Source organism: Pseudorasbora parva, chromosome 21 (assembly GCF_024679245.1).
Source record: "Pseudorasbora parva isolate DD20220531a chromosome 21, ASM2467924v1, whole genome shotgun sequence".
In the NCBI taxonomy this organism is placed as follows: Eukaryota; Metazoa; Chordata; class Actinopteri; order Cypriniformes; family Gobionidae; genus Pseudorasbora; species Pseudorasbora parva.
In genome coordinates, this window is record NC_090192.1 from 25,765,359 (window position 1) to 25,782,502 (window position 17,144).

The 17,144-nt window shown below is 37.1% G+C and overlaps 1 protein-coding gene across 3 annotated transcripts; it reads right to left on the minus strand.

Annotated features, from left to right (window-relative positions):
* Positions 1–2,191: 2,191 nt before the first annotated feature.
* slc16a5a (solute carrier family 16 member 5a) lies at positions 2,192–15,250 on the minus strand. Of its 3 annotated transcripts, XM_067430044.1 has the most exons (6): positions 15,130–15,220; positions 14,928–15,003; positions 9,899–10,356; positions 7,920–8,063; positions 5,683–6,504; positions 2,192–2,777 (listed from the first exon to the last, which is right to left on the minus strand). In XM_067430044.1, the coding sequence occupies exons 3-6, from the start codon at positions 10,200–10,202 to the stop codon at positions 2,512–2,514; spliced, it is 1,536 nt and encodes a 511-aa protein (XP_067286145.1). In that variant the 5' UTR covers positions 10,203–10,356; positions 14,928–15,003; positions 15,130–15,220; the 3' UTR covers positions 2,192–2,511. The 3 variants fall into 3 exon arrangements, with proteins under 3 accessions (XP_067286145.1, XP_067286146.1, XP_067286144.1); XM_067430045.1 differs by lacking the exon at positions 14,928–15,003 and having other exon boundaries at positions 15,130–15,250; XM_067430043.1 differs by lacking the exons at positions 14,928–15,003; positions 15,130–15,220 and adding an exon at positions 14,510–14,801.
* Positions 15,251–17,144: the final 1,894 nt, after the last annotated feature.

Sequence of the window (17,144 nt, forward strand, 5' to 3'; positions counted from 1 at the left end):
TGAAATTAAAAGTGATGCTTAAGACATTTATAATGTTACAAAAGATTGAAAATGTCTTTCAAATGAATGCTATTCTTTTGAACTTTCGATTTATTAAAGAATGCAGTAAAAAGGTTTCCACCAAAAAATTGAGAATTAGATCATATTAAATAATAATAAACTTTATTTTTTTATTATTATTATTTAAAAATAAATAAATAATGAAGGCAGTCTATGTGAGCATAAGAGACTTACCAATCCTAAAAAATCTTACCAACCCCAAATTGAACGGTTAAATTAAAGGACTGGTTCACTTCAAAATGAATGTCCTAATATTTTACTCACCCCGATCTCAAATAAGATGTTCAAGTCTTTCTTTCTTCAGTCGAAAAGAAATTACGTTTTTTGAGGATTTTCCTTTACGTAATGGTTTTCAGTTGCAACCAAAATGTTAAAAGGTCCAAATCATAGACCGCAAAAATATATGGACGACACGACTTCATTCTCTCCCACTTAAGTAATCGAAGCCTCCGGAGGAAGTAGAGGCGCGAAATCAAAAGCCCGGCCACACTCTCGCAGATGCCGAACAATTTATTATGTTGATGTGAAATACAGTTATGGAAATGTAGAAATGAAAGCTAAAGCTCCTCCCGAAAAAAGTCTGTTAGTGCCTCAGCGACAACTTCACTCAAAGAAGCCATCAATCTCAGCTGTCAATCATGGGGTCACATCCCCTGTTTTTATAGCATTAAATAACTAAACTAACTAAAACTAAACTTATTTTAAAAAGGAAAACTTAAAATGAAATCATTGTGTGATAAAAAACTGCCTAAAATGACAGAAACCAAATTTGGGGAAAAAATATATGAAGTGTAATTTGATTGTTTAGTTTATCTCGTGTCCATTAGAAAACACGGAGGGGCGGGGGTTATGATCTATACTGGAACCAACCACCGGAGGGCGAACAACCGAGGCGCGGAGGCTTCAGTTATTTACAGGAGTGCTAGCCTAGAAATCTAGAGGCACCCTAGCGGCAGCAAATCTAATCTGTCGTGAGTGTCGTCTAGCAACTCTCAATACACTTCTGAGCTGTAAACGCCAAACTCTGGTCAGGCCAATCACATCGTGTATAGAGTCGGTGGGCGGGGTTCAACATAATGACAGCAGTTAAGCTTTTCTCTGAGAAAGGAACAAAGAACGGCACTGAAGTCATTCTTAAAAAGGGAAGATGTGTTCTGAGTTTTGCCGACCAGATATGGCGAAAGTTTAATCTTTCAACTACCTTTGCTTCACCTTTGTTGCTCTGGTTGGTTGTAGCACTATCCAATTGCGTGCACGCCGTGCAGAGAGAGTTTGAAAGACAACTGTTTATCCGCCCCTCGGATTGAGCCCTGTCAATGGTGAGTTTCCAGACTAAACATCTTGATGTGGGTCTGGCTTGTCAGGCTACAGGAGTGCTCTGGGCCTGGTCCAAATCAATGCAGTTTCAAAGCGCTTGAATGACTTCAGAGGCTCTGTGTGATCCCAGACGAGGAACAGGGTCTTATCTAGCGAAACGGTCGGTCATTTCCAAAAAATAAAAAATAATGCGCAATCATGTCGAAAACGTCAAACTAGATGTAGACAGAAGGTACAGTCCCGTTTTTACACAGCGCACATGCCAAGACTAATACCAACAACCTTTAGCAACAAAAAAAAAAAGAAGGTTAAGAAGTTGAAGATGGAGTGTTTTTTGGTAAGGGGAGTTTGTATTAGTCCTTGCACATTTGCTTGGGGCAGTAAGGTACGTGTATAGTGTGACATTTTTGACACGATTGCGCAATCACTAGCAAGTGGTAGAGCAGGAGAGAGATGAGCAATTTAGGTTAAAAAGAATATACTTTTTTTTTTTTATTAAACATAAATTGTTTTGAAAATGACCAACCATTTCGTTAGATTAGACCCTGTTCCTCGTCTGGGATCGCACAGAGCCTCTGAAGCCGTTCAAAGCACTTTGAAACTGCATTGATTTGGACCTTGATCATTTTTTTTGCAATTAAAAACCATTATGTAAAGAAAATTCCTGGAATGCTTTCCTCTTATTTTCTTTTCGACTGAAGAAAGACATGAACATCTTGGATGAGATAGGGGCTAAGTAAAATATCAGGACATTTTCATTTTGAAGTGAACTAATCTTTCAATATTAAAGGCATGAGATTAAATGAAAAAATCCTGACATCTAATAGCTTAATTTCCTGGGCAAATAACTTCCACTTCTGTCATTTTTAGATCAGGAATGAAGAAGCATTTATCATATTTACTTGAATTAAAAGGACTTAATTAACGGATCGCCATGGCATATACTGTGTAAGGCAAACCAGTGGCGTGAGAACAGGATCTTTACAAAAGCCAGTGTCATACAAAACAACCAGGGTTTGAAACTCACTGAAAGGATATTTATAAACAGCTCTATTGAAAAAAAGAAATGGAGTAACCTATTTTGGTACCTGATACGGATCACAATTTTAAAGAAATAAATAAATCTGATCCAGGTCATACATTTGTGACGTTTTCTGCTTCTGATGATGGGTTATTTGTCTTTTCCCCATCTGTAGGCACACTGCTGTATTGGCAGTCTGTTGAGATATTGATTGTAGGCTTAGCTGGAGACCCAGACGCTGGTAAACTGTTCTTCTGGGCTGCATCTTGGGAGTCCAGCCAGTAAAAGGAAAGCATCAGGTAAAGAGCTGATAAGGCCACTGAGATGCTGCAGGCCAGGAACACAAACGTGTAGTCTCCGGTTCTGTCCACAAGCATTCCTGTAACACAATTACAGAGATAGGATCACATTTTCGAGTATAAAATGGCGTCATTTTTCTCTCACAACCCTGGTTTGGGATTTCTCGCAGCTTTTTCTCAACACATCATCTGAGCTGAACTTTTTTGTTGTGGGTGTCCAAGAACTATTATGTGACTGGTCAGAAATTTTAAGTGGACGAGGTTAATGCGGCGAAACGGACGTTCGGCACCTGCTTTTCTCGTGAAGTATGGAATGTCCTGGCCAGAACAAACTGTACAGAAAATGAACAAATTTCTTTGTTCTTGCAGAGTATGTACCAGGTCGCCCATTGATCACGCCTCTTGTGTCTGATTGGTTGAATGACTATCCAACTATAGAGTTATTTAAATTATGTTCATCTCTTGTTCAGTAAAAAAACAGAGCAGACTCTACGGACCCGTGTTCAATCTTAAAATTAAAAATAAAAAGTAATTTGCTCTATTTTGATCAGTGTTCATATCTGAACTATCAACCTTACCAGTACTGATAATATTAATATTTGTAACAAAAATAACACTACTGTGTGGTTGAAAGGACTGTGCTTCACAAAGTGGTTGTTTGTGTAGCTGTAAGACCTGATAGAGCCCCCCTTTCTTCACTAAGATAAGGTTGACACGAAGCCAAAAATATGTGTATTAGTAGAAGTAGCACTACAAGGTACTAGGTTGTGCTTGGCTCAATTTATAATGACATTTCTGTTTGAGAAAGAGCTGGTTAAATTTGACCAGACTGAGAACACAGCCTCTGTTCCCAACAACACACAAATCCAGATTAGAGCTATTACAATGGAGGAGACATTCCATTCCTTTTACTCAAACACAGGCTCACACCTCCTCACAGATAGTTACACTTACACAATCACATATATATTTCATTCTATATAATAGTAATGTATTCTTTATGGCATGAATGGTTGGCAATGCCTTTAACATTTTTTATGGAACTTTACTTTGACAGGATAATTGAGGCGTGACAGGAAGGAGCGTTCATTTCCTGATCCAAGCTAGATTTGAACTTGGGATAAGAGCAGTTGGACTTTTAGGTTCATAGACTTCTTTTTTAATATAAAGATTTTAAGATAAAAAATTGCTACACTGTAAAAAAAAATGTTGTTTTTTGTTGGTTTAACATAAAAAAGTAAGTAACCTGTTGCCTTAAAAATGTGAGTTTATTAAAATAAACAATTTGAGTTGATACAATGAAGGAAATTTGTTTAATAAATAGAAACTCTAAATATTTTTGTATCTGAACCGCATAAAAAAATTGCTAAATCATGAAAATAGCACTATTTGGCATATTTCACTGCGTCATCAGAAATACAACACACAATTACCCAATATGCTTACAAAATATTTTAATAATATTTTAATAAAGCTTGTCGAATCTCAAAAAATGTTCATTGTATTAACTAAAAATTTTAATTTCAATGAACTCAAAATTTGAAGGCAACCAGGTAACTTTTTTGCTAAATAATTTTTTACAGTGTATGAATGTGTAACTAATTGATAGTAAATACTACAGAAAAGGGTTAGTTCACCCCAAAATTAAATTGATGTCATTAATGACTCACATTAATGTCGTTCCACACCTGTAAGACCTCCGTTCATCTTCAGACACAGTTTAAGATATTTTATATTTAGTCCGAGAGCGTATCTAAGTGTATGCACACTATACTGTCCATGTCCAGAAAGGGAATAAAAACATTATTAAAGTAATCCATATGTGACATCAGTTAGTTCATTAGAATCTCTTAAAGCACCGAAAATACATTTTGGTCCAAAAATAACAAAAACTACGACTTTATTCAGCATTGTCTTCAAATAAAGATTCAAACGGTTATGAATCAGCGGATTGATTCATGATTTGGATCGGGTGTCAAACTGTTAAACTGCTGAAATCACGGGACATTGGCGATCCAAATCATAAATCAATACTGCTGCACAGTTTGAAATAATAAAATAAAATAAATAAAAATGGTGTATAGCACCTTTTAGCAATAAAGTGTAATAAAGTGTCTCACAAATCATATATTCAAAAATAAAACACATTCACACATTAGTAAATGCAAGTCTATGGAAATAATTTAAACCAGATTTAAAAAGAGAGACAGCTTCAGCAAATCTAAATGGCCATGTTGACAATGCATTTACAAATGTCCTTAATAGGCTTTCAATAAATATTAAATATTAATCAATATAAATATTAAAGCTGAAAATACAATAGCTATACATGCAGCTTACTTTCCAAACTTTCCAAAAGTATTTAATGTCAACCTCCTTATTACAAAATGTTTTGTTGCTAGACCTATATGTCCTACTAATGGTGAGAAGCTAGAAACACCCCTGCTATATCCATAGAAACTAACTATACTTGTTGTTTCAAGTCTAGGGCAGGGACAATTGTAGAAATACCAGCAAGACCACATTTGAAACTGTCTGTGTTCAATGTATGGCATCTGGAGTTTAGATATCTATTGATCTTGCTTGGGCTGTCGATGCATTCATGTCAGGTCAGAAAGATCGTATTTATGAGTTAAACAAACACGAACGCCACCACAAAGTCACATAATTACGTCTTCCCTAAATTTCTAGAAAGACTTGAAAACTCCGTCCCCCGGTTGGCTAGTCCCAGACTAAAATGCATGTTTGATCTGTTTTAACTAAAAGCAACTGACAAATCTTGAAATATTTCAGTACCATTTTTTTTGTCTCAAGATGCACATAAGTAATTTTTTTTCTTTCTACGGTCTAATCCTGGCTAAGCCCTTTCTGTGAAACCAGGCCCATGTCTTTGTCTCATTTTAGTCATAAACATACAAGCAGTGACATGGCGCTGTTGACCTACATTGCACGTTTCCAAAATTCCAAACACAGTTTCCATGTTACCTGCAAGGGGAGGTCCTATCAGCAGTGTGACGCTTTCCATGATAGACAGCAGGCCCAGTGCAGACGGGAATCGACTCATCTCCACTGTATCCATCAGGACGGTAAACATCAGCGAGCCTACCACGCTCATGGACAGTCCGTAAGTCAGTATGTAAATTAACAGCACACTGAAACTGGGAGAAATGCAGCAAATACTATTACTGAGTCCATTAATTAAGAGTGCGGCTGAGAAAACGTAGATGTGTCGACCTTTAAACCAGGACAGGCTGAAGAGCACACCGGCTGGAGGCCGCACAATGATGTTGACAAATCCCAGGATGGAAAGCAGCAGGGCCGCTCGGCTTGGATCCATATTGTGAGCCGACGCATACGGGACCAGGTAAATAAGTGGCACCACAAACCCCAGCATCATCCAAGTGATGCCCAGTGAAAACACCCGAAATCGCAGGTTACTGCAGAAGAGGTCAAAGGCCATGTGTTTTCTGAGGGACGATGCTAAGCTCTTACAGATGCCCAGCCCACATCCCTTTTTGCCTGGGGGTCTGGAATCGTTGCTCATCACCTCTGACTTTTTGGGCTTGCGAGGCCTGACCGGTCTCATAACGGCTCCGCAAACACAGCAGTTGAGCAGCACAGCTCCAAGAACCAGAAAACTTCCTCTCCAGCCCAGCTTACTCTGAAGATAGTCACCTAAAAAGGGCAATGTGGACAGACCCAGAGCAGTCCCAGTGGAGGACATCGCGTTGGCAAAAGGACGACGGCGCACAAAGTAGTGGCCAAGTATGGTGACAGCGGGCTGGAAACTGAAACAGAAACCCAAACCTGTAAAGCAAACAGAGGGTTATGTGTTATATTGTTGTTGTTATTATATGGTTTAATAATCAATAAATAAATATATAAATTGAATATTAGTAGTATACCATTTCATCAATCAATGAATAATACATAAAATCTGTAGCTGTAGATAATAAATGTATTTAAATAACACATAATAATAATAATAATAATAATAATAATAATATATTATATAATAATAATCAATCAATTAGTAAAAAAAAGTAAATGCGCAGTATTATTTACTTGTCAACTATCTGAGCTTTAACTGTAAATACATTTATTTATTTAATTCATAATAATAGTAATAATAATATTATGACCAAAAAAAACGAAGTCATTAAATATTAAACATTTAATTAATATTGATATTATTAATATTAAATCTACACCATGTAACTTTTCTGTCCGCTAGACTAGAGGGCGCCGATTCAAAACAAAGGTGTGGTTTGATGATGCCAAGTTTGAGCTCAGAATCTTAGGACATTTGGTCTTCACCTCACAGCCGGTGGAAAAGAATCGGGATAGACCTTGTGCATAAATCATGTTCCTGGATGTGGTTATTAACATTACTGTATTATGAAGCAGAGCAGGACTGAGTGTTGTGGAGCTGAGCACGGCCGCTGGAGCGATTGTTATGCAACACACGGCTCGCGAGCAGCGAGACTTTTATTATGACGGGGACAGCTTTTCTGGTCATGAGTATGAGGTAACGCAGCTCCGTTCATCATATCAGATACATTTAAGTGTGTTTAAAATTATGTTATGACGTTATTTTTTGCGTTCGCAAAAGTGGCTGCAATGACAGTTGTTTCACACTGCTAAGGTAAAGTGTTTCTGCCAAAATAAAACCGGAAACAGAGGGTAACGCAAATATAATGCAATTGACAGGCCACTCCGTCAGACGTCCCGGTTCCTTGGTTAAAATAGCAATTTTCTCACAATTTACAAATAGTTGGAAAAATGTGGGATATTGTAGGAACTCAGCTGAACTAAATATATAACCCTGGCCTGGTGGTTTTGGATATTTTTCTGCAAAAATATTAAATAGTGCACCTTTAATATAAATGAATAAACCTATAAATAATACATTTATTTAAATTTACATTTATTTTTACTTTTCATACCACTCTACTTTTTGCTACAGTACATTCATTTTAAACATTTGGAACTATGTTTGTGGGTGGTCATTTTAATCAAATACACATAAATCACTGTGTGGTTTTGCTGACGAAATAACCACATCATATGTGTATGCATATTCTTATTCATGTCAGGTCAGATTATAAAGCGCTTAGTGATAACTCTTTATATAATCACCCTGACGTTTATGTAATCACTGCTGTTGCTCTTTTATCTACAGATCAACCAAGATGTCATCATCACTTCCTCTGGGGACTTACCTGTGATGACCCCAGCAGTGATGTATAAGTCAACTATTGAATGTGAGAAAGAGCTAACGGCCATCCCAAAACCACTCAGCACTCCCCCAAACATTACTGTGGCCCGGCAACCGAAGCGCTCCACCAGCACACTGCACAGAGGACCTGGAAGAAAAATGCTTTTGGTCAAATTAAATCTTTAATTTGAGATGGCTTAGTTTGATGTCCCAACATGACATGTCATAATCCTACAGCTCATTTTCAACAACCAGCTTCTCAAAACGCCTTGTTCAAATATGTTAAGCAAATGTCATCATACAAGTAATTGACACATGGCAGTTGAAAAGGTACATTTTAAGTGTGTGTAATAAATGTTGGCTCTAGCCGTTCCTCTTTTTTTATTACCATGACTGCTACTATAAACCAAATTCACAGTGAACATCATGTAAATCAAACAATGACTTTTCATTACCATGTCTGCTGGATCTAATATACAGTGGCGTTGCAAAATTATTCGTACCCCTTCATTTTTTTTTCTCCACATTTTGTTATGTTGCAGATTTATGCAAAAAAAAGTTGTTTACTTTTTTCCCCCATGTCAATCTTTCTTATTTATACATTGTAATGACAGAGAAAAAACGTATTTGTGATAACTATGTAAATATATATATATTTTTTAAATTATTACACTGCATACGTATTCCTAACCTTTTCTGGGTCACTTGAAATTTAGTTCAGGTCAGGAGCATTCCAATTTCACTTGTAGATGTTACAACACTTTAAATTGGAGTTAATCTGTGGCCAATTCATTTGAAAGTGTATGATTTGGACAGGCACACTTTCTTTTTATATCGGCTGTTTCCTTTCAGGGGTCACCACAGCGAATCATTTGCCTCCATCTAGTCCTGTCCTCTGTATCCTCTTTTCTCAGACTGACTACCTTCATGTCCTCCTTCACTACATCCATAAACCTCCTCTTTGGTCTTCCTCTCGACCTCCTGCCTGGCAGCTCTAACCTCAGCCTCCTTTTACAGATATAATCCCTCTCCCTCCTCTGAACATGTCCAAACCATCTCAACCTGGCCTCTCTAACTTTGTCTCCAAAATATCTCACATGTGCTGTCCCTGATGTACTCATTCCTGATCCTATCCATCCTCGTCACTCCCAAAGAGAACCTCAACATCTTCAGCTCTGCTACCTCTCAATAAAAGGTTTAACAGCTGAAAAGGCATATCAGAGCAAAAACCAATCAATGAGGTCAAAAGAACTGCCTGTAGAGCTCAGAGACGGGATTCTGTCAAGACACAGATGGGAAAATGGGGAAAAATCTGCAGCTGCTGGATCTGAGTTGAATTTTAATTAAGTGGGACCCACCCAGTTTACTATCTAGAAACAACTATAAGAAAGCTATTCATAGGTTTATTCTCCCAAAATGTGTAAACACTGTGACTGCGGCACTTTCAGAACATTGCTTTTTTTTTTAACAGCCTGAGTCCACCACATTGGCTCGTAAGCTTTGGGGTGGGACTTCTTGTTTGCCCAACCAATGGTAGGTGGGCGAAGTGTTTGGGAAACCTGTCTGAAAATCATTATTTTTGCACTTTTTTTAGTTGTGCTAGTGGAAGAAATTACGGTAACATCTTTACAAAAGGGTTTCATTAGTTAACATTAGTTAATGTATTAACTAATATTAAAACTAACCATGTGCAGTTAATTTATTACTGTATTTGTTCATCTTTGTTAACATTAGTTAATAAACATATGGCTGTTTGTTCATGTTAGTGCATTAACTAATGTTAACAAGATTTTAATAACGTATTAGTAAATTCTGAAATTAACATTAACATAGATAAATAAATGCTTTATAAGTGCAGTTCATTATTAGTTCATGTTAACTAATGTAGTTAAATAGTGTTAACTAATGAACCTTATTGTGAGGTGTTACCGAAATTACAACCTGTTAAGCACCTTCTAAACAACAACTTTATAACATCCTTACCTCCAGCGTGCAGAACTGATGTCATTATTGACGGCACCCAAGATGTCTCACTGTTACTGGCTTTAAATTCTTCCTGAAGATCTAAGTAGAAGATGCCAATGCATGAGGGGAAAGCCAGTGTTAGAGCTAAGACAAGGATGGTAGCCACCAGAACCACCCATCCCCAGCCGCCATCTGGAGCGTCGTCGGTAACTGAACGATCTTGACCAGAAGGGGGTCCTGGTCCTCGTTTATCCCCCTCAGATTCAGGCTCACATAGCTCCCCCGCCTGCTCCTCCATGCTGGAAGGTTGTTGAGGTGACATATTTTCTTAAATTATGGAAATCAAGTCACTGCCGTCTGGGTTTTTCCACCTGGTTTTTCTTCGGGGGGCTTTGGGCTCTCAGCACCAAAAGAGCAGGGAAACACATTTTGTATATTCTATATAATTAAAATAAAGTATCCTTGAAAAAAGAAACCTAAAAAGGGGGGGAAACAATAGTATTATTGAATAAAGCTCCATTTAAAACATGTTCTATACAAACAATTTTTTTTCACATATAGAAAATCTACAAAATATTACGACCTACAAAAGTGATTTCTAGAATGAACGTGACAAATTCCTCTTTGTTTACTTTTCAAGTTCAAGTTGACCAGAGGGGGGAGGGTGTATTTGGTCACATCCACCACAGAATTCTTTTTACAAGTTTTGTTAATCTGTAATATTGAATATTAACCAAATTAAACTAAAACCTAACACATATGGATGTGGAAATAGTCATTTTTCGTTCATGAGCAAATATGTTTTTGATTAAATTTATGTCCATTAATGACGTCAGTGAAATAATCTCTTTGAGAATGTAGCATGAGAAAATCACATTTGAGTAAGGGCTCTTAAAGAGCTTTTCATTGGATGGGACCAACTAAACGAACATAACCATTCAATGAACTTAACATTTGTGTTATTGTTAGTATATAATTTATTTAGTTCTATTATTGCTGTCTAATTTCTATAGTTTGATAAGTCACACGTATGCTTCTGATGATGCTAAATGCTATGATGATTAAAGTCACCATGAAATCAAAACTGATGATTCCTATTTTTTATAAATGTATTTATTATAAATGATTTACCTGTGCAAATCATTCTTTTTTAAATTCATGTGCCCTTGTAATATTTAATCAAAATATCTTGCAATCTCTTCTTAAATGATGCGTTTACTGGAGCGAAGGCGGAACAACCTGTCCCTCACATTTGATCACATCAATAGCAAACCACAACAATCCAACAACCCAATCAATTCCCAATGGACAAAATTAAGTTCTGCCCAATACATTACTTGTTTCAGAAGTAGTTTCACATGGTAATAAACTAGGCTACCAAATAATGAAGAATAGCTGCAGCTTCCATTTCATGTCGACTTTAAAGCTACACTGTGTAACTTTTTTAGTTTATTCTTAGTTAAAAACACTTAGTTCTTTTAAAAATATATGTGCTCATTAATGTATATTTACTTATTTCAAGTAATAAAGTATTCTCGTAAGTTTATAATATGCCATTGAAAATACATACGGGTGAGGGGTTCGAATGCCGGTCGCCATGTTGCCCCTCCATCTTGAAAGTACATTAGCCAAAGAGGGACATACCCATAAATTCAAGCTGCGCCTTACGTGTTTTAACACTCGATGGCACCGTGTCGAATGTGAAGAGGGGGATTGCCTTGTTAATCTTGGACTAAATCGGCCACCGTAGGAGTTAAAACGAAATCGGAATTGAGAGGAACAGAAACTAATATTCACTGGATGGTCATATACCTTTTCACCGCTAGATGGGGGAAAATATCACACAGTGTAGCTTTAAACAAAGTCTTTTTTTGTTGAGTCTTTTGCTAGCCTAGAAATCTAGACGCACCCTAGCGGCAGCAAATTTAATTTGCCCGCAAGTGTGGTCTAGCAACTCTCAATTCCTATCTGAGCTGTATTCCTCAGAATCTGGACGGCCCAATCACATCGTGTAGGTAGGTTATAGAGTCGGCGTGCGGGGCCATAATGACGACGGCCGAGTTGCGCTTGCGTGCTTCTAGTAACACAGTCTTCTAGTAAACACAGAAACTGGCGAACGGCGGCGGTCTTTCGAATCAGCTCTGCCCGCGCCTCCGGAAGACTTGGAGTTAAGCTTTCCTCTGAGAAAAGAACAAAGAGCGGCACTGAAGTCATTCTTAAAAAGGGAAGATGTGTTCGGAGTTTAGCCGACCGGATACGGCAAATGTTTAATCAGTCAGCGAGCTCCCCTTCACCGTCGTTGCTCTGGTTGGTTGTAGCGCTATCCTATCGCGTGCAGAGGGAGTTTGAAAGACAACCGTTTATCCCGCCCCTCAGATTGAGCCCTGTCTATGGTGAGTTTCCAGACCAAACATCTTGATGTGGGTCTGGCTTGTCAGGCTATCTTTTGCATTCTGTGCTTCTTGATCATTGTTTTTCTACGTACACATTAGACATGTGCCGATTTTCGATAATGCGATTTATCACGGTAATGAATATGCACGATATTGTTATCGTGGGCACTTTAAAATATCGTAAATAATAATTTATTAACAATTAATAATTTTTTATAATGCACTCAAGAATACTTTGCCCTTCAACCGTATAAATGCTCAACACTGCTGTATTCTGCGTCAAAGGGACATGCGCTCAGGTGTAAATGAAAAGCACATGAACGAGTGAAGGAGACGCGCTGCTGAAGTGCCGCTCAGTGACAGCAGAGGGCGCTGATGAACTGCAGAATGCAGCGATTACCCTGGAAACCAGCAAACAAAAGAAACCGCGTGCAGTTTTTAAAACAGCCATTCGTTTTTTGTAATCTCAATGTTGTTCATCACAGCACCAAATACTTAATAATTAAAAACTTAATAGGCTATTTATTTTCAAACTTAAACATTTTTATGTTTTAATCTGGACTACAACATGCTCTAATGATTAGAACTGTTCTAATTATTTGTTATTGTTCAGTAAAACTTTGAGACATACGACTTCATTAGTTAACATGTTAATTCATTATTACCAAACTGACAATGAAAAATACTTATAAAGAATTAATTATTCTATGTTCATGTCTTAGTTACTGTTTAATAACATTAAAATCAAAATCAAAATAACTTTTTTAATGGACCTAAGATAAAACTAACAATGATCAGCATTTCTTAACTAACATTAACAAAAACATTATACTTTCTGTACCAAATGTAGCTTTTGCTCAATCTTAGTTAATGCATTAAATAATGAGACCTTATTGTAATTTGTTAGCCTACCTGTTGTTCTTTATAGCCTAATTATTTTGCACTTTAATCTATTTGAAAATTGTACTTTTACAGCTCTGAAAAAAAAAAAATCAAGAGACCACTTAACATTGATTTCTCAATGTTAAGTGGTCTCTTAATTTTTTTTTCCAGAGCTGTATACTTTTGTTGCAGTATTGTATTTAAACATTTGGTTATTTTTGTTATTACAAAAATAGTTCTTAAAGCTGTTATGCTATGGCAACACTTTTTTTTGCAACTTATTTCAATATCGTGATAATATCGTAAATCGTGATAAAACTTCAGCAATTAATCGCAACATGTAAAATTGATATCGGCACACGCATGCATTAAATGGACGCATGCAAAAAGTGGCACTCAAATTAAAAAGTTAAACTTTTAAAAAACACTTCTCTGGGCCTTGCTTTTTTCCTGAATGCCCCGTTTGGATTTGTACAATAAAGACAAATCGGTTAAAAATCAATGATTCACAAATTTAAAAAGGGACAGTTCCCAAAACAAAGTGTTGTCATCATTTATTCACCCTCAAGTTGTTCCAAACCTGTACCTGAGTTTCTTTGTTCTGTTGAACACTAAAGAAAATATTTTGAAGAATGTTGTTGATTACCAAACAGTTTAAAGTAGCAATTATTGACTTCCGTGGTAGCTTCCATAGTAACTATTTTGTAAGTCCAATTACGTCAACTTTCATGTTAACATTCTTCAAAATATAATCTTTGGTGTTCAAAAGAAGAAAGAAACTCATACAGGTTTGGAACAACCTGGGGGTGAGTAGCCTAAGTAATGACAACATTTTCATTTTGGGGTGAACTCCCTTTAATGACTCAATCCAAATACATTCAATAAGACATTCGTGTGCTACCTGGCGTAACGTGGGGCCACTGATAAACACCGAAATCTTCCCACTAGTATTTTTTTTAACGTTCACCTTCGCCTGTTGTTTTTGTTCAGTTTCTAAAGCTGTTTTAGGATTGTGAACAGGATGACATCATTAAAACATCTCTGCTGTTCCGGAAGAGACTTTAAAAAGCCTACAACAAAGAAAACGGAAAGCCGATATGTGTTGTTTTATATATATAGGCCTATATATTTTCAACAAGCGCTGCAAAACACTCCAATACGTATTTGTCCGGCAAAAGTAAGCTTCTCATAACAAACAGCCATTTATTGAAGTATCTGACCACATCACCGGTGACACGCGCAGTGTCAACATTTCATACTGTTCTTCAACCCCAGTGTGAGCTGAAAAATGCACGTTGCCGTGCTCAAACTGGGTAAAATTCAAAGCGTGAAAAGCTACACAACAACAACGCACCTTTTAGCGCATTTTCAGGCATCCTCGCCTGTGCTGCGCTTCGGAGACTGTCATATCAGCGGTAGGAGGAGACACTATACGGATGGGAGCAGTTTCTGGATCCAGCCGATTAAGCAAATGTTGATGTAACAAACAGCTGTTCTCTCACTTATCGCAATATGACTACATAACACAAATGGAGAGAGCTAGGTGGTAACGGCTCCTTTAACAGCACAGCAGCGTCTACACGTAGGGAAATTTGAGTACCAGCGGGCATGGCATTTCCTCTTGCCTTTCCCCCAGATCGACTGAGTCTCATCCGACCGCCTAGTGCCGCGCTGAAGGGCGGGTTTCTGTATGCTGGCGCAGTTTTACAAACATACCCCCATAGACTTTTTTTAAAAGTCATTTTATAAGTATTATGTTTATTAAAATGTACCTCCAACATTATGCTACAAGGGCTGTTACTGATCCAATGACGCAGATCCTTTGTGCAATGCATGTGCACTCAGCTTCTGAATCCAAAACAAACACCCCAAAACACGCTCGATTATATTACTACATAAATTGTGCCTATTCACCATATATAAAACGAAAAAAAAGACACATATTATGAACATTTTACTATCAATTTATATCACCTGAATAAGAGCAGCTTTCGAGTCGAGATATTTAAAGAAAAAAGAAAGAAGCCGGTGGAATATTCTTCAGTGGAATACAAAAGATGGTCAGAATGTCTCAAGTCACTATTCTCTCTCTTTGTATAGGGACACACACACACACACACACACACACACACACACACACACACACACACACACACACACACACACACACACACACACACACACACACACACAACTTTTTTTTTGCAATGAGAGGTGACTGAGACGGCATTCTAACTTCTCCTTTTGTGGTCTAAAAAGAAACAAGACATATTTGGTCAAAAATAAATAAATAAATACAAAACATTGGGTGACCTATCCTTCAAATATAGGCTATCTATAGCCTAATATAATAATAAATATATGGGCGGTTCTTTTGCAGGTTAATTTGGTGTCATATTTTTTTCTCATTTTTAAATGGTTATATTTTTAATTATTTTAAGAATGTGTTACTCATTGTCATGCATCACAGGCCATAACAATATAATATTTTATGTAAAAAGTCTATACAGCTAAAAATCATGATTTATCCCATTGTGTAATCAAAATATTGTATTTTACATTTCTTTTGGTAATAATTAATTTATTTAATTTATAAAAGATCTAAATAGTAATTTTCCTAATTCTACAATATTCCATATTTTGCCTTTGAATAGCTGGAATTGTAAATATGCAAGATACAGAAACCATGTAAGATACAGGAAATGAGGTTAATATTTCTTATCTCACTAAGATCTTAAGCACTGAAAAGTGTTTCGAGAGAAAATATTTAAATCTAAAAAGTTATTGGACCCAAGAATTCATTTGTAAAACATCAAAAGTGTAACCACAATATCAAAAGGCAAACCGAATTTATCACTGATCACACTGTGCGTTGTTTAAAAGTCTTTTAATCATGATTTCATTAGTGCCATGTACTCTTAGCATTTATGCTAGGAAGTGGAGTTTTTGGCTAAAGTTTAAAAATGGCAAACTCTGCTACCAAGGTAGACAGTATGTAACAGAGTTGACAAACAATACTATAAAGGAATATGTTTTCCCACTAAAAGAAAAAAAAGGAAGTAATGTGTTTGGCAAGCACTGAATTATTAAAATTGAATAAGTTTTCAATAAGATACTGGAAAGAATGTCTGTTAGTGAACAGTAGTTTTTTTGAAATGCAAAATGTATGTTCAATTATAGAATATATATTATACAGTGAGGAAAATAAGTATTTGAACACCCTGCTATTTTGCAACAGTTTCCAAGGTTATTGTTGGTGATACACTAAGACATAATGGTTTGAAATCATGCATGGCATGGAAGGTTCCCCTGCTTAAACCAGCACATGTCCATCCGTCTTAAGTTTGCCAATGACCATTTGGATGATCCAGAGGAGTCATGGGGAAAAGTCATGTGGTCAGATGAGACCAAAATATAACTTTTTGGTCATAATTCCACTAAACGTTTTTGGAGGAAGAAGAATGATGAGTACCATCCCAAGAACACCATCCCTACTGTGAAGTATGGGGGTGGTAGCATCATGCTTTGGGGGTGTTTTTCTGCACATGGGACAGGGCGACTGCACTGTATTAAGGAGAGGATGACCGGGGCCATGTATTGCAAGATTTTGGGGAACAACCTCCTTCCCTTCAGTTAGAGCACTGAAGATGGGTCGAGGCTAGGTCTTCCAACATGACAATGACCAGAAGCACACAGCCAGGATAACCAAGGAGTAGCTCTGTAAGAAGCATATCAAGATTCTGGCGTGGCCTAGCCAGTCTCCAAACCTAAACCCAATAGAGAATCTCTGGAGGGAGCTCAAACTCAGTGTTTCTCAGCAACAGGCCAGAAACCTGATTGATCTAGAGAAGATCTGTTTGGAGGAGTGGGCCAAAATCCCTCCTGCAGTGCGTGCAAACCTGGTGAAAAACTACAGGAAACTACATTTGACCTCTGTAATTGGGCTGCTGTAATATTAACATTATTAATACTGTACCAAATATTAACAT